The sequence below is a fragment of the Gouania willdenowi genome, chromosome 1, assembly GCF_900634775.1.
Source record: "Gouania willdenowi chromosome 1, fGouWil2.1, whole genome shotgun sequence".
NCBI classification, from domain to species: domain Eukaryota; kingdom Metazoa; phylum Chordata; class Actinopteri; order Blenniiformes; family Gobiesocidae; genus Gouania; species Gouania willdenowi.
Window position 1 is genome coordinate 28,637,251 of NC_041044.1, and position 22,617 is coordinate 28,659,867.

The 22,617-nt window shown below is 38.2% G+C and overlaps 2 protein-coding genes across 3 annotated transcripts; one reads left to right on the top strand and one right to left on the bottom strand.

Moving 5' to 3' along the window:
* The first annotated feature begins 2,402 nt into the window (after positions 1–2,402).
* Positions 2,403–15,227, top strand: fbxo10 (F-box protein 10). 2 transcript variants are annotated; one of them, XM_028456726.1, is made up of 11 exons: positions 2,403–2,734; positions 2,949–3,577; positions 4,569–5,402; positions 7,794–7,943; positions 9,978–10,114; positions 10,958–11,028; positions 11,135–11,287; positions 11,377–11,718; positions 12,891–13,195; positions 13,281–13,468; positions 14,710–15,227. In XM_028456726.1, the coding sequence occupies exons 2-11, from the start codon at positions 2,993–2,995 to the stop codon at positions 14,888–14,890; spliced, it is 2,946 nt and encodes a 981-aa protein (XP_028312527.1). In that variant the 5' UTR covers positions 2,403–2,734; positions 2,949–2,992; the 3' UTR covers positions 14,891–15,227. The 2 variants fall into 2 exon arrangements, with proteins under 2 accessions (XP_028312527.1, XP_028312537.1); XM_028456736.1 differs by having other exon boundaries at positions 2,963–3,577.
* Positions 15,228–16,015: 788 nt separating this feature from the next.
* Positions 16,016–22,343, bottom strand: polr1e (RNA polymerase I subunit E). The gene is made up of 12 exons (XM_028456750.1): positions 22,250–22,343; positions 20,828–20,931; positions 20,670–20,746; positions 20,443–20,528; positions 20,317–20,372; positions 20,086–20,230; positions 18,541–18,651; positions 18,347–18,443; positions 18,131–18,261; positions 17,959–18,040; positions 16,412–16,543; positions 16,016–16,275 (listed from the first exon to the last, which is right to left on the bottom strand). The coding sequence occupies exons 1-12, from the start codon at positions 22,311–22,313 to the stop codon at positions 16,110–16,112; spliced, it is 1,251 nt and encodes a 416-aa protein (XP_028312551.1). The 5' UTR covers positions 22,314–22,343; the 3' UTR covers positions 16,016–16,109.
* Positions 22,344–22,617: the final 274 nt, after the last annotated feature.

Below are 22,617 nucleotides of genomic sequence, written 5' to 3' on the forward strand. Positions count from 1 at the left end.
TGAATGGCCTCACCAGAGCCCACACAATTCCAATCTAACAGCTTTGAAAGACCTAAAAAGCTTGTGAGAATTTCCAATGAAAGATAGGAGGAAATGAGGTAACACTTCACTTGACGTTTCATAGACAAGGCTGACATCACGCTGTCATTATCTGTCATTAGCATGAATAAAGTGTAATTAGGTAAGGTTAGGATTAGGGGTTAGGGTAATGAAGGGTTAGGATTAGGGTAACAAACAACACTTGATGACAGCATTCAAAACAATTATGACAGAGTAATAGCAGCCTTACGTATAAAACAATCAAGGAAAGTGTTAACAAAAATGCTTCAACAAATGTGTGAATATTTACCTGTTATGTTAACATTTTTACCAAAGTCACATAAATGTCTGAAAATATGTTTTAATTTTGTCAATAAGTGATATTTTGTGAAGTAAGTAAACTGTGCTAAAATCTCGAAAAGCTGGAGTGTGCATATTTTTACCATTACATAAATCTCACCATTTTATCTCTAAATGTCACCAGTTTGAAAGAGCACTGGTGTATTATTGACCCAAGAGAGTGGGAGAAACATCTTCATATCTACTTTTTCTGCAGTCCCTAGTCTCTGGAGGAACATCGCCACCTCTTGGACAATGGTGCATTGTCTCCCTAGTGTTTTCAGCTATTATTAGTCCTCTGCAGAGCTGCATGGTGTGACTTTCAGTTAATCTAGTTTTGTTTGCAGCAGTGAGACAGCAAGGGGAGCAGGGTGGCTTGAGGAGCGAAATAAAGGACATAAAACATTTACCATTACAAGTGCTGGAATTTCATATATTGCTTTTTACATTTGGAAACAAAGGAAGCATGCGTCAGCCGCTGTACTAACCCAAATAATCCACATTTACTAGGAAAACATAGGGGATCATATGGTTATACACAGGGGGGGACCATTTTCAAATAATCTTCTTTTTTAAATTTTTGATTCATTATCTTTACACAGGTTCTCCAATGTCATCTCAAGTCCAGACACTCCCCACTGTCTTGATCTAACCTTGGTGTTACAGCAATCCCCAGTTATCATATTCACATGCCCAGCTGCACACCTGCTGTTTGTCTCCACCTTAGTAACTGCTATCCTAGCATTGTTTCTGCATTACCTGCTGCAGCATCCTATAGTGTCTTTTTCACTGACTAGTCACAGCTACACAATGTCCACATGACAATGTGGAAAGAATCTAAAAGCATCCTGACCAGTGGGGCTGTGATGTGGTATCAGTTGTTAAAAAAAAATATATATATATATATATATATATATATATATTTATATATATATATAGTGCTCCTCTGTTTTTGCTTTATGACCTAGAGTACGTGATTAATCTGCTGCAGTCAAAGTGTTTACAAATATCAACAGAACTTCAACTTTTAAGACCATACACTTACTTAAAAATTAGAAAAAAATGACAAAAAATGTAATAAACCAACATAAAATCATATCTATTGAGCTGATGGGTAGAGTTTGATGTATAAAATGTATTTATTATTCAACATTGTAATAAACAGAGAATTTTAGGCTTTTTTTTAGAAAAAAAGATATACAATAATTGTTTGACTAAACCTAGACTATAACTGAAATATCATGATGATTAAAACCAAGTTGCATTTTACTCAATAGACTATGAATTTGAAATTTGACTATGAAAAATGAACAGTGCTTGTATATAACATAAAATGCGTTTAACGTATTAGTAATACCTTTTTATTTACTATGAGCGAATGTATTACAATTACTTTTTTGCATGATTTTTATAGCCATTGAGGTCATTACACACTTCACAGTGATACAGGTGTGCGTCATGTCCAGTATCTTATACTGTACATGCCATTTTAGGTTTGATGAATAATAGTTTTTTAAAAATTATATTCCGGACCTCCGAGCTACAGCTCGAGGACGATGGAGGTAAATTTGTGTCTTTATCATTCAATCAAAAAAAAAAAAAAAAAAAAAAAATTTTCAATAATACATTTTTTTTTAAAAAAAACATTGACTTCAATCAAAAATTAATATTTTCAATCAAAGAAAAAAAAAGTGCAACAAAAAAAAACAAAAACAAAAAACATTTGAGACCCAAATAATTGCATTTCAACACTTTTTTTCTTTGATTGAAAATGTTTTTGTTTTTTTTTCTTCCTTGTTTTGTTATTTTATATTTTTAAAAAGGGTTTTTTTTATTGAAAAGTTAATTATTATTTTTTTATTTAAATTTTTTTTAATTATAATTAAGACACAAATCTACATCCATAGAGGACCCCAGTTTGAGAACCACGGCCCTAAACCTTCCATAGGACTGAACTGGACAGCCTGGCGGGCCTGATTAGGCCCTCCGACCTTATGTTTGACATTGACGACATCAGAGACTTATCTGACCAGCCAACCAGACATGTTTGGTAGAAAGGAGAAGATGAGCCGTTGTTTGTATGAGGACGACCCACTAAGTCACCGCCCACTTTAGGGAAGCGGAAGATGGAGAAGTGTATTTCCTCTGCTGATATTCTGCTGCTGTTGTGAGACGGAAAGTGAGCGTCTGAAGTGTTTTAGAAACACGGCATATTAGCGGCTAGCATGGACTGCTGCTGTGGAACTGGGAGGACCCAGGTCTGCGCTAAACATGACGCCCGGAAGCTGCTTTCTTCCTCCACTCGACATGTGTTGTTGATCCATCCAAGTATGGCACACCGGTGAAAAACCTGAAGGTACTGCTTTTATCCAACAATGGTTGTCATTTTACCATCAAGTTTCAGCTGATTTACACGTAACACGACGGCAGTTTTGATCGTTTCTTGCCAGTCTGCTTAAAGCGTTATTTATCTGCAACAGATAAAACCACTATAATAATGAAATCCAACAGTCACGCATTGTAATACCATCCTGTAAGGTCTACCCAGTATTATTGTTGTTGTGTTACAGTTTCCTGTTTCCAGGTACCCCCCACCCCCCTCCCTCCTGCTGTCATGGAGGTGGGCAGCCTCCCTGTGGAGCTGTGGAGGGTGATCCTGGCCTACCTGCCCCTCCCTGACCTGGGCCGCTGCTGCCAGGTGTGCCGAGCCTGGAGGGAACTCATCTTCTCCTTAGACAACACCCGCTGGAGACAGCTGTGCCTGGGCTGCCCCGAGTGCCGACATCCCAACTGGCCCAGTCAGCCCCACCTGGAGCCCCCATCCTGGAGGGAGGCCCTGAAGCAGCACGCCCTCGCCACACGGACCTGGACTCAAAACGGGCCAGAGCTCCAGTCTTCAGCCTGCCTCTTGTTTTTTCGCAGGAGAAAAGACCGAAGGATTTGGCACGTGGGGCCTGGGTGTGAGTTTGAGACTCTGCGCGGGGCCCTTGGGGTAGTGGGGCCATACGATCGTGTGATTCTTCATCCAGGAGTGTATGAGGAGCAGGCTGAGGTGGCTTTGAAAGTGCCCGTGGAGCTGGTTGGACTGGGACGCCTGGGTGAAGTGGCCCTCCTTGTGTGCATGGACCAGCAGTGCCCCACTGCCAGACTCTGTAATCTAGTCTTCATGCCTCCTTGGTTCTCCACTGTGGTCTACAAGGTGGGATGACTCATCATTTATCATTTATGGAAGGTTTGTTTTGTGTGTTCATGAGTACGGTTTGGTCTTACCTAACTCATTCATCTTATTACTGCTAGACAGACATGGGCCACTTTGATCACAGTAGGGGCCACAAAATAGTGATTGTCTGATCTGAGGGCCACATTACAACCAGCAGTCATGTATTTATTACAATAACCAATCTAAATATAAATACAGGGAAAAAACTAAGGGTTTAGTCTGTTTTTGTGTGTTATATAAGTCAATTTCTGTGTTTTTGTTATAATTTTGTGTGTTTGGAGTCGTTTTGTATGATTTCCTGTTATTTTTGTGGTCGTCTTATGTGTACATTTTGGTATTTTTGTTGTCTTGTCGTGCAATTTATTTGTAATCTTGTTTTTTATTTGTTTTTGCTGTATTAATTTTGTTAATTTTTGCTGTTTTGTGTATTTCTTTCATTTTGTGCATTTACTTTGGAGGCCACTCAAAAAGTATCAAATCAATGATGCTAATTCTTTAGGATTTGTTTTTGCTCATTTTCCTTAATATAGATTTTAAGAAATTATGGGGACAATAACGGCCAGATTCATAGAGGAAGTCTTTAATCACTACAGCACTTTGTAGTCCTAGACAAATCAAAATTCTCTGTTTGATTAAGTGTCAGTGCAACAGAGATTAGAAAAAAAATACATCATATATACATTAAGATGAGTAAAAGATTTTTTAAATATGCGTAAAATTGACTTGTCTTTCAGGTCCATAAGCAGTTAATTCAATAAGTCAAAAGCTCTAAAAAAGACTGATATTTAGTGATTTAGTGAAGTTATGATTGTTCTTTTTTGTCTGAACAAGCTTTTGATAATCCATCTAAGTTCCTTTATGATCAAGTCATAAGTTTTATTAGTTTGGTAAATTTATAAATCTGTTGTTAAAAAATAGATTTTCTTCTCACTCCACCGACGCTGACACACTTTTCATTGTTTTCCTTCAGACGTCATGGGGTCACGTCCAACTTGACAACTGCAACTTCGAGGGTGCTCAGCTGCAGGTCCGCGGACCAGGAACGTGCCAGGCACGCTTTTGCTCTTTCTCACAAGGCAGCTCGGCTCACTTCCTGGGTGTCGTTCTCAGTCTGTTGGACAGTTGTGACTTTTCGGGAAGTGACACGGCTTCTGTAACGGTAGAGGGCCCTCCAGTGGCAGAGAGGAACTGGGCTTGTAAGCACTTGGCAGCTCTGACCAGAATGTTTCCAACATGTGTTGCTTCTGAAACCAAAAGCTCAGCCAAGGACCTGCCTGTTGGCTCCACCGGTGGGCCTCATGCTCCCCCTGCTCCTCCTCCTTCTGCTGCTAACGTTAAAAACAATGAGGACTGGAGGCGTAGGACCGGAGTAGACCCTCAGTGTCAGAGCACGGTGATTGGAGATGGTTGGAGTGATGGGGAACACAGTGAGGGCGATGAGGAGAGCAGAGACAGAGAGGAAACCAATAATGCCAAAAAGCAATTCAAACTGGATTACAAGATCCCATGGGATTGTCATGGCCTGTCCCATTTGCTTGAAACTCAGCCAGATGGCTCAGTGCCGCTCGCCTCATCCCCTGATCCCCCAACTACGACCCCTGAACCCCTCACCCTGCAGCAGGAACTAGACAGGGACCCAAAGGCTCAAATGTTGGCAGCATCCACCTTTGGCTGCATCCTCCGACGCTGTCTTTTAAGGGATGGGAAGGGTGGCGTGCACTTGTCTAATTATGGACAAGCTCGGCTGGAGGAAAATGTGTTCCGTGGGCTGAATTACGCTGTTCGCTGCATCCAGAACTCCACAGTAAATAAGATCAAACCTTTCCTGTCATCATTACAATGTGATTTAATACTTGCATTAACCTATACTAGTGCAGTGCTCGTAGGAAATGTCTTGCTATAGAAAAGTGGAAGGTTAAAGGTCCCAGTCATGCTATTTTTCACCCATCGCCATTTGTTCTAAGAACCCCAAAAACATAGTATTTGAGGTTTATTTTCTCTAACTCACGTGTTTTCCAGAGTTTTAGCCTCTGAAAAGTCACTTTCTGAGCAACTCTACACAAACAGGCTGATTTGCAGCTTACTTATGCATATTCATGAGTGGGCATGTCTATAGGACACTGACTTCCTCCTCCCGCACGGTGACGTAGGGCCAGAGGACGGCCCACCCTCCACCCACCCACTCCGTAGCAAAGCTCATGCTGCTTTATAAACACGAAACGGTGCGTGGGGGCGGGGCGTTTGCCGGTACATACATAGACTGTAGAAAATACATACATAGCACTGCGCAAAGGACACTGAAATGCTCACTTTCGTGAGCATGTTTGTTTACATGTCAATCACGGCAAAGAGCTTCCTGGAGGCGTGGCTTCTTTAGCTCAGTGCCACGTCAAATTCGTCATCAAAGTGGGAACGCGTCATCAAATTGGAGTGAGGTGTTTGGGCTCACCCTGCAGTTAGAAAGGAGCAAATCACCCTCTAACTAATGATTGAGAGAATCAATGAAAAAAACACTTTGGGCATGTGTAAAATGGATGTTTACATGGGAGCTTTAATTCCTCTTGTATTCAGACTAAAAGTAAAATCCGCATAAAGGTTTGCAACAAACAAAGCTAACATCATCTCAAATGGGATGAAATCTGGCAGTATAAACAGACTAACTTGTAGCTAGTCGACTGAATGACCTGTGAAGAGCATAATCATTAGCACTGTAATATAGGTTACATATATATAGTGAAAGCCTATTTTTATTTTAATATTTTTTGGTTATTATTATTACTCACCTTAGTTACAAATGTTGCTCACTGAGGACACCTGCTAGTCAATATTTATGTGCAGTGTTTTTTAGGATATTAGACCCACTCTAGACATTTTTAAAAGCCCTTTGTCCAGTCACTCCTGTAGCGTTCAACTTATCCTGAGTTACCATGACTACCTGTCAACATTGAGCAGTCCCAGTGGACAATTTTCTGAAATAATTTGTAAACGGCGTTATTGCAGTCCAAACAAATCTGACGTCGCACACCTTTGAACCAAGCAGCAGCCATGTTGAAAGTCTCAGGTCAATCTGAGACTGATTCGCAGAGATATTTGAGGAACAGACAGACAGACAGAGATTCCTTTCTTTATATATAGATATTAAGGCTGCACAATTAATAAAATTTTATTGTGATTACGCTTCAAGCCTCCACGATTAAATTGACCTGATCGTCCGCAATTTTTACATTTAAAAAGCGGGCTCTGCTGCATAGCCCCAGTAGTCAGCCAACCACCAGGGGGCGAACACATGATTAAGGCTTCGTTAAGCTACCTTAAGCGAGCAACGCTTCACACTGTAAACTAGACTGATGAGAGCGAGTCATGTGCGCTGCTTTTTTACTGGTTCTTATTAAGAAAAATGTATCTAATTAGGTCGGATTAATTAGTTAATTTGTTTCTTGATCAATGTTGTAATTGTGATTATAATCATGATTACAACATTACAAAAATAATCTTGATAATCATTATTATTATCATATTACCATATTAGGGACAAATCTGTTTTTATTGCACTACTTTTAAACAAACAATATGTGAACAGTTTACAGTGCAACATTAAGCTTTAAAATGGAATTATTCTTTTTTTTAAATTAACCCAAGAATGTAAAATGTATCAAAAGCTAACTAAATAAATACTCTATTACAGAGTGCAGAGCCCGTATATTAAATGTAAATAATGCAGAAGATCAGGTTAATTTTAATTGTGGCGACCAAAATTGTGATCACGATTAAAATTCTATTAATTGTGCAGCCATAGGTTAAAACCTGATGTGCTTAACTTTTCTTTATACGCTGTAATTGTTTTCATGGAGTTCCACTATGAGTCTGTAACAGTGAATTTGTATATTAAGCCCATAGTAAATTTAAAATACTTGAGTAAATTTGAGTATTTATAATTGTTCTTGTTTAAAGCTTTTCTTTTTCACTCTAAGCTGTTCAGATATTGTTTGTTAATAAGTAGTTAAGAAAAATTACAGACGTTTTCCGCAACATGATGAATAATCGTGAATACAATACTGATCCAAGTAATCGCGATTATCATTTTGGTCATAATCGTGCAGCTCTACTATATACTGTATGCATCTATTATTATTATAAATTCAGTAGCAGTTTCCTATTAAAGTGTCACTAGAGTTTTCTGTCTCTCCTCATTCAGATAATTATGCTGAGAAATGAGGTGTGCGAGTGCCGAGCATCAGGAGTGTTTCTGCGACTCTCGGCTCAGGGTCTCATCGCAGAAAACAACATCCATTGCAATGGAGAGGCGGGGCTGGACATCCGGAAAGGGGCTAACCCCACCATCGTGGTAATGCACAGAATTTTTAAAGATGGTTGTTTTCTCATCCAATTAATGTGGACGTGAACATTAATGCTGTAGAAATGTGCAGTGTTGAAATGAAAAGCCCGTTGTAGTCCGCTACTAGATGACAAATTAGTGCGGTTTAGTGAAACACAAAATTAAAATACCATAGAAGAAGAATTTTCGGTAACGCCTATTAACCATTAATTAGATGCATATTAGCATGCAAATTAGTAACATATTATGGACTCTTAATTAGTCATTATTAAGTACTTATTAATGCCTTATTCTGCATGGCCTTAATATACAACCAGAAAGCCATTAACTAAGAGTTTTCCCTCAATAACCTCATAATTATTACGAATTAGTAGTAAGTAAGGAAGTTGTTGTATATGAATTATGATTTCAACATGCTAGGATTTGGATTAGGATTAAGGTTAGGGTTAACGTTAACCCTAACCTTAATCCTAACCCTGTTTTATTGCCTTTGTTGATGAACAGAATTCACAACTAGGAATTTGCTTTTGGCTTTGTCACGGAAAATTTGCGGTTGACCTCATTTGGAGACATGATTTATTGCTCTGGTTGAATGATGGAGTCCAGGCGAGGCATTGATGATTTTATAAAAAAGATTTATTATGAAATAAAATAAAAAGGAGTAAAAAAGAAGCTTCCATCCTGAAAGAATGAAAGGCAAAAGGCTTGTGGCAGAGCAAAAAAGGCAAGACCCACTCTAACTAACAGTTTCACAGCTTAAGCTTTTATACAGATAACAGAAAAGTTCCACCCTGAGGTGAGGAGAAGGGGGGAGTCAGATGCCCAACAGTGGAAACATTTGAGGATGATGAAGACGTGTATATTATGAGGAAGGTTGGGCGCCACTCTAATCTATCCTTGATAGTGTGTGCGTTCGTGTATATCTGCATGTGAGTTTGAGTTTTGGCCTTCAGCAGAGACTCTGTGTTGCACTGCAATCTGTACTGTTTAATCTAACATGATTCAGCTGTTCAAAAGTGCAAAGAGTAATGGAGTCATCATGTATTAAAACATGACAAATTGTACACATGACCATACATTTGACGATATGATGATGAATATAAAAATTGCCATAACAGCTTACAGGTGCTTAAAAAAGGTGCAATAGCAAACAATAGAATAGATAGTATATATGCTATAATAATATAGTATATATACTAAATAAATATAATATAGTAATATATACAATAAACATGTTGTCAGTGCAGGTTATTAAGGACATAATTTTAATTACATTAATTCGATTTTAATTAGATTAATAAGAATAAGGCATTAGTAAGTACTTAAGGCTGACTAAATAAGAGCCAATATGTTACTAATGCTAATAAGCAACTAATTCATGGATAATAGGTGTTCCCTAAACTAAAGTGTTTCCTCTAGAAAGATCTGATTTAAATATTACTTCAGATAATATAAATTCTGTAAATTTGCAGGAAAGATGGCAAAACTGTTGGTAATGAATGAAACAACAGGGTGGGTTCATTAATAACTACCTGCACCATATAATGATATATTTACACTTTGCCTTCTGGAACGCAGCTATACTTTTGTGTTTGTGACCTAATTATGTGAATTTTGAAACAAATGGACTGCACAATATATTCATAGTTGCCACAGTATTTCAATTGTTATTCAGAAATGCTTATGGTTTTGTTTTAAAATTATTTATTTGCTTTATAAATGAATACCAAAATGTTTTCAATGTTGAAAAAACTTCTTCAAAACAAAAATTATTTTCTTTACACGACTGCTAAATTACATAATTGGTAAGCTAATTTATGATAAAAATGTAACTAACAAAATGTATTTCACATAATGTGTATTAGTTGCTTAATTTGAAGTTTTACAGTTAATTTACATTAATGCTGGGTTTCGATCAAACGTATCACTATCTCATCTGCAATTTTAGAGATTCTACAGTGAGAAATAGAAATAGAGACTTTTTCTACATTTGTCCATGCTGCTGTATTTTTCCTCACTTTTCTTTTTTCTTTCCACCCTCAGTGCAACAAAATACACAGTGGTTTACGTTCTGGAGTTGTCGTCCTTGGCAACGGAAGAGGTTCAATCCGGAGTAACCAGATCTATAACAACAAAGAGGCTGGAATATATATTCTTTTCAGTGGAAATCCTGAAGTAAGGTGGGTTATATGAGTCAAATCTGTCCTGTAGCTTAATGTAAGATACTGGTATTTTCTAATACTTGTTATTCAGAATATGGTATAGACACGTTTTCACACTGAGGAGGTACAACAAATACTGTAACATGAAGCTGTTTCTTCCCCTAAGTGAAGGATTTAGCTCTGTACACATTTTAGGTATACCCATGTTTAATGAACCATAATAATATCAGAATGTTGTTTGCAAAATTCATGCTGTATTTTCATTTTTCTTGATATTTTTGTTTAATATTTCCTATTTCAGCCTATGTTAATTGTCACTTTGGAAGTCACCCACAGGGGATTACAATCACACACGTATTTCCTCATGCAGCCGATTTCCTTTACTCCATTTAACCTAATATTTATGTTTATGGAATGTGTAACACGTGCAAATGCACCACAAACCGTCCAACAGGGTGCCAACCCACTGCCAATTTAACTTTGAATGAGGCTCTAGATAAACTTGAGTCATGGCTGCTATAATCCTAGCCCATAAAATAAGTTAGAAATGCAAATGTGTCTGTCTTTAATATTTTTATACACTCAATTGATCCAAAGTCTTGTCTTTGCGTAGATATTTTTGTTTGTTTTGATCTTTTCTCTAATATTGAAGCAAAACAATCATTCTCTTTGATGTTTTTTGCTATACCCCATGGTGGAGCAGTGAGGTTGTGTCGCTCTCTGAGCATTTTAACGTCACTGTTGCTTGTGTCGGTTTACACTGAGGTTATGATATTCAGGTGCTAACCGATAAAATGAATTTACTGTGCATATGCTATCCTTTTATAATCTTGTTTCCCTTTGTTTTGCTTCCTGGTTCAGTGGGAATCACATTTTTCAGGGTCAAGCTGGAGGAATCGCTGTCAACGAGAATGGTAGAGGGATGATTACAGGTAAATTGTAGATCATATTATGCTTATTTTAACACTGTGTAATGTGTTTACATGTATGGATATTTAATAATATCTATGTTTAACTATCAATATGCTTTATCGTTAGATAACGTAATCAGAGAGAATCAGTGGGGTGGGGTGGACATTCGCAGAGGCAGCGATCCTGTCTTGAGGAACAATTACATCTGTCACGGCTATTCGGACGGAGTGGTGGTGGGAGAGAAAGGTCGAGGACTCATCGAGGGAAATCACGTCTACTGTGCGTTATTTTTCAATACAAACTTTATCTTGTAATGTGACTACCCTTAATAGAGAGTATTTATGCTGATGTTCCTCTGATCTCTTCAGGTAACAAAGGCTGTGGGGTTTGGGTGATGTCATCCAGCCTCCCACAGCTCCTGGGAAACCTCATCATCCATAATCACATGTATGGGCTGGCCGTGTTCTGCAGGAAGGACCCAGAGAACATTGAAGCCAGGGAGGGGAACTGGCCGGGCCAGGAAGAGATGGTTGGAGATGGAGTGAGTGGGGAAAGGAGGGGGGTTGATGGGGACGGACAGGAGAACTTTAATGAAGAAAGAGAGTTGTTTGCCTGGGAGAGCGACCTGGACAGCGAGGATGGCCGTCAGTCTGCACGCCGCTCCATCAGCGTGGCCCTGGTGGAGAGTAACTGCATGAGTTACAATGGAGGTATGGAATCATCTGTTGCACCCAACACTAATTATCACTTCTTCTTTTTTTTGCTCGACTCAATCGTTTTATTAATAGATTTTAAATGAACAGAAATTAATCAACAAGAATATCAAGTCAATAGGAAAACAGGCACTCATCTAACGGAGCTGTGGGCCCCAGGGTCGACTGACCCCAACCCCGAATGTAGATTTTCTCAGCAGTTTGTCCAGTCGTTGTTATCTAGTGTCCCTCCTCACTTTGGCATGGCGCCTGGCTTGCTATGTGTTTTCTTTTGTTATGATACGTAAGATATTTGTGATTGTCAGAGTGGAAACATTTAGATGTCGCACATTAGTGTGGCATTTTTTTTTTTTTCCTCTTCTTACCTCATGTTATTCCACTTTTCATCAAGATACGGGGCACTGCCTTAGTGGTGACCCACTGTTCTCTCTGCTCCTGTCCTCCCATGTCATATGTGATTGTCTTTTCATGTTTCCTGGATGGGGATATAACTGAAAAGCAAATTTAAAGGATAATAAAAGATATCTCATCTCATGAAGACAAACATTTTATTTGAGCAAGGCAGGGATTTATAGTAGTCTTTAATTAGAAGGATTTTACATTTAGAAATCAGTTATTGCAATTAATTAACGATGACATTTACTGCTGATTTAAAGCAATACAAACTACGTACAAGATTATTATTGATCAGTTGTTGTTTATCATTTAGGGGTCTAAGGTGTATGCTTATTTGATTTATTTGGTATATGTATAGGAGTTGTTTAATGTACATTAAGTTTAGTATTTCATAGAGAAGGCAGATGTTTTATTTGTTAATCTGTTTTTTTTTAAGTACTTGCTGACTGTCTTTGAGGTTGTTATATCTGACTTCTCTCATTGCTTACGTAAAGCTTGTGTTGTTAATATATTTAGATTAAATCAGATGTTTTGAAACTATTTGTCCTTGTTCCAGAAAACAGGCCTAAAAAAAGTTGGTCTGACAAAGGATATATTTTATTATAAGGATTAATGTAATTATGTATTTTATTATGAGGAGTATTTCAGTCATTATGTCAAAAAGACACCATGAATAATAATTCATATCAACATTCCCTCCTACAGGGGAAAATATGAATAAGAAAATATTTATTGTTCCTAACTGTTAATGTCCGTTGTGTTTTTTTCAACAGTGGGACTTTATGTGAAGAGCAGTGAGGCTCTGAATGTCTTCGCTAACCTAATAAACAATAACCGCGGTCCCGGCGTCGCCGTGCTGCAGAGCGGTCAGCTGACACGACTTGCCACAAACTGTATCCTAGAAAATAGTCGAGGCGGCGTTTCCGTGGAGAAAGACTGCAGAGTGGAGCTTCGCGGCAATGGCATCTATGAAAACAGTGGCCACGGCATCTCTTTCAGTGGAAATGGGCAGATGGTTGAGAATGATGTTGTTGGAAACCGTTATGGGATCCAGGTCTCCGGTAGTGCTGACGTCAAAGTAAGATGCATACAGGCTTATTTTATTCGATGTTTTGATATACTGTATTTAGATTTTTTTTAATCCCTTTTATTTATTCTAATAGGTAATACGCAATCGTGTCCAACCAACCCAGGGCAGTGGCATCGCTGTGCACGGGCCAGTTAAAGGTGTTGTTCATGACAATATCTTATTCCAGGGACACCCGGGAAACAAAAGGTCCCTGCTACACATGGAGCCAGCCAATGAGAGCTGTGCACTGCAAAACAATAACATTCTGATGCATAACAACAGGTAACTAGGCAACAGAGAAGTAAACAGCTGGCATGGACCGACTATAATTGACTTTACAGGCTGTACTTCTATCTTCAGCTGAGCCAATATGTTATTTTTAGTCACGGACAAAAATAGAAAATTCAAACAAAGCTCTACAGTTAATCTCAAATGATCTCTGTTTGAATTACTCATATGTACAGTATACAGGTGAATATTGCCTTTTTAATTAGTCTGTATAGAGGTTTTAGGGATAGACAATTTACTTGATGCATTATTTCACACATTTAGCAATTACTGATTTTTACGCATCTTTACCTAACTGAAGTTGCAAAGTATTCTGGGGCCGTCTAGGCCCAAAACAGGCTGAACATATAGTATGTCAGAGGAATGAATATACTGGATATCTTTGAGTAACGCCAAACTGTGCTGCTAATTTGAAAGCTTGCATACTTTCATCTTTGTAAGACATACTGTAAGATTCTGACAACTAATAGATTGACATTATTTATCCCATTTTTTTTAGCACGTTTTACTTAATATAAATAAATGTGTTCAATATAGGTTAACAATTTAGGCAAGGCAACTGGGTGTCATACTCCAAAATTGATGCTCTTGTGAGTTTTTTTGAGTGCACAGGCTCATTGTGGCCATAAGGAGCAAACGTGCATGCCCATTTGTGTCAATCCTAATGATGAGATGCTGTATCTCAAATTGCTAAACAACTCCATGCAGGAATTGATAGATGTGCAGATGCACAATGCATCAATTTGTTGCAATGAAATGTAGTTTTCTTTTTTCCTAAACAAATGCTAGAACATGTCCTTGCTTACCAAAATGTTAATGTTTGTCAATATTTATAGATTTTTAGAATATTACCATCATATCTTATTCCATCAATACGGATGTTAATAAAAACAGATCAATAACAACTTTACAATCCTGTTTTTAAGAACAGATAAATTAGAATGAACTTTAGAGAAAAGGCCATTGCTAAATGTGATGTTTTCAGTGGAAAAGCTAAAACACAGTTGGCCCGACATCAGTGAGAAAGACTCAGAGCAGCAGGATTTGGCACTGAATCTGCCCTTCATGTGACATTTGAGGACGTTTACTTTATTGACTTCAAGTAATTTAATAGACACTTTTGTACAATAATGCATTGAAGATTGCATACTTCACATTTGTCATTTTGAGTGATAACAGTAGAATTGAACTACACCAAAGAACATAAAAATATTTTTTTCCTCCATCATTTTTAGCTTTTTAAGCGTTCCACCCTGGCGTTTGGAAAACCCACCTCCTCGCCCACAGACCAACTCCTCTGCTGGCCACTCATCCTCCCAGCATCCCTCTAGGCTACGAATCTCCATGACGACCAGGATCAGTGCTACAGTGGAAAGCGGTTGCCACAGTGGAAGCAAGTTCTGCTCCATCCTGTGAAACTCTGAAACCACCGTGAACCAGCGCAGCACCTGAACCCTCCCAGTGAAGGATTTTTAAACCAGAACCCTTTTTTTGTGTGGAAATCTACAGTAAAAGGGTTGAGCACATTAGTCTGTGAATTTTTTTTGTGATTCCCTTTATTCCCCAACACATTACCTTGAGTCTGTTTTTCTTCTTGATCTCACTGGTGAGGACACACATGTATAAATAAATATTCACTGGAGTAAAGGCTCCATAGATGCCAGCTGCAAGCGGTGATACTGAATAAAGCTGTGCCTTGTCTGACTTTTCATTTATGCCAAAACTTTTATAATGTGAAATGTACTATATGCAAAATGGAAAAAAAAAAAAAAAGGCCACAAACAAGCTTCTGCCTTATACGCACAACTGTTCAGTTTCCTAATGAGTGTTTGCTTCACTTTGTTTGGATATTTTCTTTTACCACTGCATAGATTAATTTACACTAGAGTAATAGGGCTCGATGCTGCCAACATGTTGCACAGCGACACTTTTGTGATAACTGTTCAAAGCTGTTTAGTCAGCACTGTGTGATGTCTTCTGATGTGCCTACTATCTTACGATTTATCTTATATCCACTGAAGCACGTGTCAAACTCAAGGCCCGGGGGCCAAATCCGACCCCTTAGAGAATCAAATTTAGCAGGCTCGAGAAAGTAAAAATGATAGAAAACACCAACTAATTGAGCGGTAGATATCTCAACCCCTTCAAATACAAATATTCATTAAAATCCACAACATTTGCAGTGTTCAGTTTTCCTGTTCTTATATCACATAACGGAATTTCTAACTGTTTAAGAACTTTCCATTTGAAGATTTTCCTCAAATTATTGCACAAAATGTACTCAAATTTCTAAAATCAGGGAAATTTAAATAAAGTTCTACAGGGACTGATTTACTCATGTAGTTTATCATTTCTAGGTGCAAACTAGGGAACAATCATGTTGAAATTGTTCCTTTTCTCACCTAAAGTCTGTGGCCCACTTAGGCTCTAACTGGTTTGTATTTGGCCCCTGAACTAAAATGAGTTTGAAAACCCGGCTTTAAAGTATGTTTATGGCTGTTTTTGTAACTTAAACTATTGTCATTGATGTCACATACAAGCCATAGTTAATGACTTTATTTGTTCCCAAAATACAATAACAAGTCTTGTTTGTGTTATTTTTGAGTCTTGGGAGTTTCTTTTTGTCGCTTTAAACTCATTTCATTTTCCTGCGTTTTCGTCTCTCTGTGAACTGATCATATTTGACCAGCGGTAGAACCAGAGTGGCCTGCTTGTGCTCATCTCGCTGTTCAGCCTCTGGAGTCTTGGCTCGGGGAGCTTTTATCAGGGTCAGGCCCATGGATTTCGCAACTTCAATCATCCTAGAAGAAAACGGATGACATTTAATGCTGGCAAAGTTCTGTGTCGTATTTCAGGTAAACCTTTACTCGTACCTGCTATTGGTTATTTTCATAATTGTTAATTTTGCATATTAAAGAGCTTTATTGTTTTTCCTACTTGGCCTCGGCGAGTCGAAGGTCACGGTGCAGTAAAGTTAGGTCAGCGGTCATGTGACCCATGTGTAGCAGCAGAGCCAGACAGTATGTTGCCAACTTGGCTCGCATCGATGACGACACCACATTCTGGATTCTAAATAAGAACATAAACAAAAGGGAGGCGATTATTTTCAGCTGTAGCAAGATGCTATTATACACAAACAAAATACTGTTATTCAAAAATACAAATTGTTTTCTAAATTAAATATTTGAAACAGTATTTTTTTTTTAGGAGTTAGGTGTGTGTGTGTATACTGTTAACGTTAAGCTTGTTTTATGTATGTATAATAAGTGACAAGTGGTAACATCTGTTTCAATCGGTGTAGTAGATTGAGGTTAATATTATTATTTAAATATCTGCAAAAATAGTGAAAACCTCTTTGGATAGAGAAGAAAGTCCAATAAATTTCTATAAAACAATGACACCAAACTGCTTTTTGTTCAAGCAAATTTAGATCCCAGAATAACTGCTATATTTGTAAAGGGTTTAAAAAAAAAAAAAAAAATGTAATACCTTTCTAGATAATACAACATCAGTAACAATTTACTTGAGGTTTTGTACATAATGCTGCATTCACACCGAATACGTCTTCTGTGGCACCAGACGCGTCTGCCGCACGAAACGTTCCGCAGGTCTAACAGGATCAAAAAATGTCCCCACTCTCTTCATATGTGCGTTTGAAGCGAAGTCCCGCCCACCAGCGACACATCAACTCGGTGAGTTTCACTGCCTGCTGAAGCGAGAAGCTGCACTCCTTTTTCTCCTCTCATAAACATAAACTACCAGTGAAAAAAGCCGGTGTGATTAGCGGCTAATGCTATCCTAGCTCAGTGCTACAGAGAGAACTTTTACCTGCTACTACCACCACCTCGCTGATTCTCCTCCACGCCAAATCCTTCCTAGTCCGGTCCCGGTTATAAAGGCCGTGTCATACAGCTCCAGGTGGTCACACAGCTTCTACTCCATGGTTGAACAGACCAGTGTCTGTGTTGATGGCCTGACGTCATCGTCAACAAACACTCTGATTGCTCTCGTCATGCGAAACAGTCACAGGAGTTCAAAATTTTGAACAGCCAACGCTCTTGACGCGCGGATCAAACCGCACCGCCGCACAGGAAAGATTTCGCCTCTGGGACGCATCTATCCATTGACTTTGTATGTAATCTGGATGTACGGACATTCCGTGACGCATCGAGTGTGAACGCAGCATAAGACTGACATTACGCTGTCGTTAGCATGAATAAGGTGTCATGAAGTCTGTCATTAAGTGTCATTCACTAAATTATGACACCTTTCGTTAAATTATGACATCTTTGGAGCGATGTTGGCATTTTTTGGGTTAGGTGGAGGGATCTAGTGGGGTTAGGGTTAAGGTAATGAACAACACTTAATGACAGTCTTCATGACACCTTATTCATGCTAATGGAAGGTGTCATGTCATAACAATGACAGTGTAATGTCAGCCTTATGTATAAAACTTCAAGTCAAGTGTTACTCCAACATCATACCTGCCATTCTGGAAACTCTCCACAGTGAAATCTTTCAGCAGTTTGTTCACAATGATTCTGGGGCAGCCCTCTTCATGCCCAACTGTGTGGTACAATACACATGAACTCAATGACTGCTGTTAACATTACTTTTTTTAAATGCATGTGATAAAAGGAAGATCACATTACTCACACTTGCGGGAAACAATCTTCTGTCGCACCATTTTGAGGAGCAGAGAGAGGTAAAACGCACAACGAGACATTTTCTCTCTAAGTTCCCCTGAGGCTGGCAGATTCTCCAAGTGCTCCACCACAGACAGGCATCTGAGACACAAACAGGACCACTGGTATAGTAGCCAACTGTAGATAATTATGGAATGGAAAGAGTGAGTCTCTGTGTTCCACTCACCCTCCTTTGTCTTTTAACGTCTGCAGCTCCTCTTGGGTCAGCTCTGCCATTTTGGAACCTGCTTGCTCCAAAGCGTCAAACTCCACAGGTGTCAAGACTGGGTGTTAATTAAGGTTTAGGCTTCAACAAATTCTGGATTAGCTTTAAAATATTTCTCATTTGTACACAAACAGTTTGTCGGTAATACAAGATACGATTTTCAAATGGATAGACGTCCTCTCGGCAGGCGGCGTCTGGATTGCACGGAGGAACGCGTAGAGCCAGATCACTCTGAGACTCTGTGTCAACAAGTTCCTGTTGTAGAGCTGGGAGAGGGAAACACAGGGGTCACTGACCTTTCTGAAACTGTGAGCTACTTTATAGGTACTGTATAGTCCGAAGGGCTACCAGTTAGAAAAGCACTCGTTAAATACTACATTTTTGCAATTTCACTTTAATTAGAGATTAAGATAACAAGGAAGGCAAAGGTAAGAAATGTTCAGGTTTTAACATGAAACACTTTATTTCTTCTAATTTATGCAATTGTTTCATTTTCATAACATTTTATAGAAAATACACCTTGAGTTTTTTTTAAATATATCATATATATATATATATACATATATCATATATACTATACCACTGACCATACACCAGATCTGCAACACTTAAAGCATTTGTCACAATGTTTCAGTGAAAATAAACATTTAAAGATGTTTAATTTAATGCTAAAAGTGTTTAGCTTTACTAAATACTAGCTACATCTCTCATATGTATTTATCTTTGTGAGTTTGAATCCTGGAAAGTAAATCAGATTTTAGATGGAGCTCATTGATGACTAGAGCTCCCGAGGGTCCCTCCCATCATGGTCCATGCGGGCTACCTGGGGCCCAAGAGCACCATGTTGGTGACCCCTGGTGTAACATATCGTGGGTGACGTCTCCGTTTACAGACCTAAACACAACACCTACATCGAAAAAAGTCTAAATCTTACAAAGCATAACAATGTCCTTAAATGAACTTACATTGGCAAATGTGTGTCTGAACATTTCAGTATTTTGTCAGTAAATGCCCTTTACTGACTCATTTTTGTTGTTTTTTTAGCTGTTTCATCTGATTCTAATTTAAAAAATGGTGTACATTAATTTATAAGTGTAAATGCATCTTCCAGGTGTGTCGTGTAAAGGAAACAAGTACAGGTAGTTTGGCAGGGTAACAGAGGAGAAACTATAAAATAGGAAACGACCAAAATAGAGCTAGGAACAAAAAAATGGGGAAATTACAGAAATTCTAATATAGGAAAAAAAATACTAACTATCTTAAACGGTTTCTGAGAAAAGCTGTCACCTTTGAAGATACCTGGAACAGAGTAAAAAAAAAATGGAACAAGGGCACGAACTCTGGAAATAATATTTGCGTGCTTCTCATTTTCGAACTCCATCAAGGTATTGATACCCTGAAGCCACACACCAAATTTGGTTATCCCCTCTTAGACAATTTTTAGGAAAAGTTGTGCCCTTTACCCCAAGACGGATGGTCGCACAGGGGCCAAACCTACTGTATATCCCCCTTCACACTTTGTGGCGGGGGATAATAAATAAGTAGAATAGGAGTGAGAACAATCACATTTATAGAGATCCAAATGCTTATAAATCCACATTACACAGATGTTTGCCAGTAACAACGAGTACATCCTCAATGATTCTCTGTCATGCAGCAATGAATGCTGGGAAGGTGACCGACTGTATGTGCTAGCTTACCTTCCAGGCCTTTCTGGCTAATCACGGAGCTAGCAGCTTTAGCCACTGCATGATGCAAAGTGTCGCTGCCAACCTGGTTGAGCCTACGGGTGCTCAGAGCTCTCTTCTGTTTGTTGGTGCCAAAGGCTTCAATCAATGAGTCAACCTACGAGATGCAAGAAGTTAGAGTATTAATACGAGTTATGATGACTAGAGCAAAATACCTGAAGAAAAGAATATTAATCTGAGAACCTTGTCTCTGTAGGTCTGAGTGGTGTCCTCCATCTTTGACGACTCTGTATTCTCTCCTGGTGACACATCGTTGAGAAGTCAAAAAAACATTTTATTAATATAATGATATAGATTTTTTTGTCTTACCTGGGATAGCAGGCTGCATATTGAACAGCTGAGCATTGTGTATCTCCATTTGCATGGTGTCTCTATTCAGCACCCCGACATAATACCTGAATATGCGACACATATAAATCAAAATCACATTGAAAATCCTAACTGCGCTACAGTCAGTGCATTAGAGCGAGCCAGAAACACAACAAAGAAATACTCAGGATATGATTAAGTACACGATAAGAGTACTGGCAACGTACTGGCAAAGACTGTTGCATTTTAGTGATCCCACACCAAAATTATGCCCCACATAAGACAGTCGGTCTGATTCAGCCACCTAAACAGAGGGAATAATTGGACACACGGTCAGAAATGTGGCAAGAAGAGAACAATGGTTCATAATAAAAAAAAACTTCACCAGGATCCTTCTGGTCCTTTTTCTGGGGTTGTTCTCGTCAACATTCTTGTACATGGTGAAATCCAGTTGGTTTCCATTTTTGACATTTCCGTTTGAAAAGTTAACTGTGCAAAGAAGAAAAAACAACGAGATGATTTAGGATGTAGTGAAAGCTCAAGTGTTGCACTGGCTGGGCGATTTATCAATATTCAAGATATATCGAGTTTTCTATTTTGGCAATATAGAAAATGACAATATCGCTTATATCAATATATATATATATTTATAGCTTATTTAGTAGGGCTGGGCAAAAAAAAAAAAATTTAATTGATTTATCACATTTGTAGATAAAACAAAAATTTGAGTTAAAAAAATTTATTAATTTCTTTGTTTTTTTTTTTCCTCCACCACAGTTTTTTTCCGAGTTTTTCGCGTTCCGTCCTTGCAGGTTATCATAGCACGATGTGAGCCAGCCCCCTCTTTGTTTACATGTGTTTACCCTTTGAGTAGGCGATATATGTGCCACATACATGTTTAATTTTTTTGTTCAAACTATGCTGAAAAGCTAAGGGAAGAGTTTATTATTTTTTTAATTGTAATGTTTCATTATAAAATATGTAGTTATCTGATTTCAAAAAAATTAAGCTGCTGTGAAGTTGCTGTTGCACTTTTGCTTAAACCTGGGTTAAAGCTTGAAATTGTTGAATGACAGAGCCTCATTTACTTTTTATTTTGGGATTGTTCTATGCATTTTAACGCTTGAAGACTATCACAGCAATAAAGTTGCACTTTTGACAATATATATGATGTCTGCAGTCATTTTTAAGTGCATTAAAAAAAATGAAAATGGAATCAAAACTTGAATTTTGAGCCCTATTAAATAGTAACAAAATACTTGTTTTAGGAGTTGCTGCTTTCACTACTTCTCCGTACAGCATGAAAAGCAGTTAAATATATTTCTGATTTCTGGATTTCAGACCTTCCCCTAAACAAGCCACACTACAGAACTCACTCACACATGCTGTCCCTTAGAGGATAAATAAGACAAAAGTGGCACATATTGTTCAGCTGTGTGGATTATAATTTTTTTTAAAAATGTGCCTGTGTAGGAATTTGTATCAGCAAATTTAACCTACAGTTGTCTTTCTGTTCAGACTTAATTTTAAGAGACATACATGGGGTTACATCAACCATATGGTGATGCAGGGTTTTTTTTTTTTTTTTTTTTAACATTTAATAAAATAAAGTAGACACGTTCAAAAGACTGCTAAACTCCACAGTTGGTTGAACTAAACACGTGAGAAATCTGCAGCTTCACATTAACAGCCACTGTAGGCAGTTAAGTTCCCACGAGTTTGACACAAAATCTCCCAAAAAGCAATCAACAGCTGTGTATTAAAATATTACTTTTCAAACTAGCCATATTCAAGCAACTATATTTACCAATAACTGCCTTATCAGCATCCCGTTCCTCTCCACAACACACCAAAGTACAGGAGGCCGCCATGTTTGCTCACGTGTTTTGACACAACATACTTCACTGCTATGTACTTCCTGCTTCGTCAAGCAGAAGCAGGAAGTACATAGAAAAATTGAAAATAAATTGTAAATTATTCATAGAAATTAGGAAGAAATGGAAAAAAAACAATCCCAAATTATTTCGCATTAACCCTGACTCAGTAAGATACTTGAATAAGCATTGCTGTCCAACAGTAAAACGATTTTTAATTGTCATCTTGACAAAAACAATTGACTTTTTTCTCAATATTTGTTGTTCGTCTTCGTACTTCTGACAATGAAATAATAATTAC

Coding starts and splice junctions, on each gene's coding strand:
- fbxo10 (XM_028456726.1), top strand. CDS start 2,993: ATGGAGGTGGGCAGCCTCCCTGTGGAGCTGTGGAGGGTGATCCTGGCC. Junction 5,403..7,793: donor GCTGCATCCAGAACTCCACA/GTAAATAAGATC, acceptor CTCCTCATTCAG/ATAATTATGCTGAGAAATGA. Junction 13,469..14,709: donor ATTCTGATGCATAACAACAG/GTAACTAGGCAA, acceptor CATCATTTTTAG/CTTTTTAAGCGTTCCACCCT.
- polr1e (XM_028456750.1), bottom strand. CDS start 22,313: ATGGCGGCCTCCTGTACTTTGGTGTGTTGTGGAGAGGAACGGGATGCT. Junction 20,529..20,669: donor AAATGCAACAGTCTTTGCCA/GTACGTTGCCAG, acceptor TCGCATATTCAG/GTATTATGTCGGGGTGCTGA. Junction 18,041..18,130: donor GAAGATTGTTTCCCGCAAGT/GTGAGTAATGTG, acceptor TGTACCACACAG/TTGGGCATGAAGAGGGCTGC.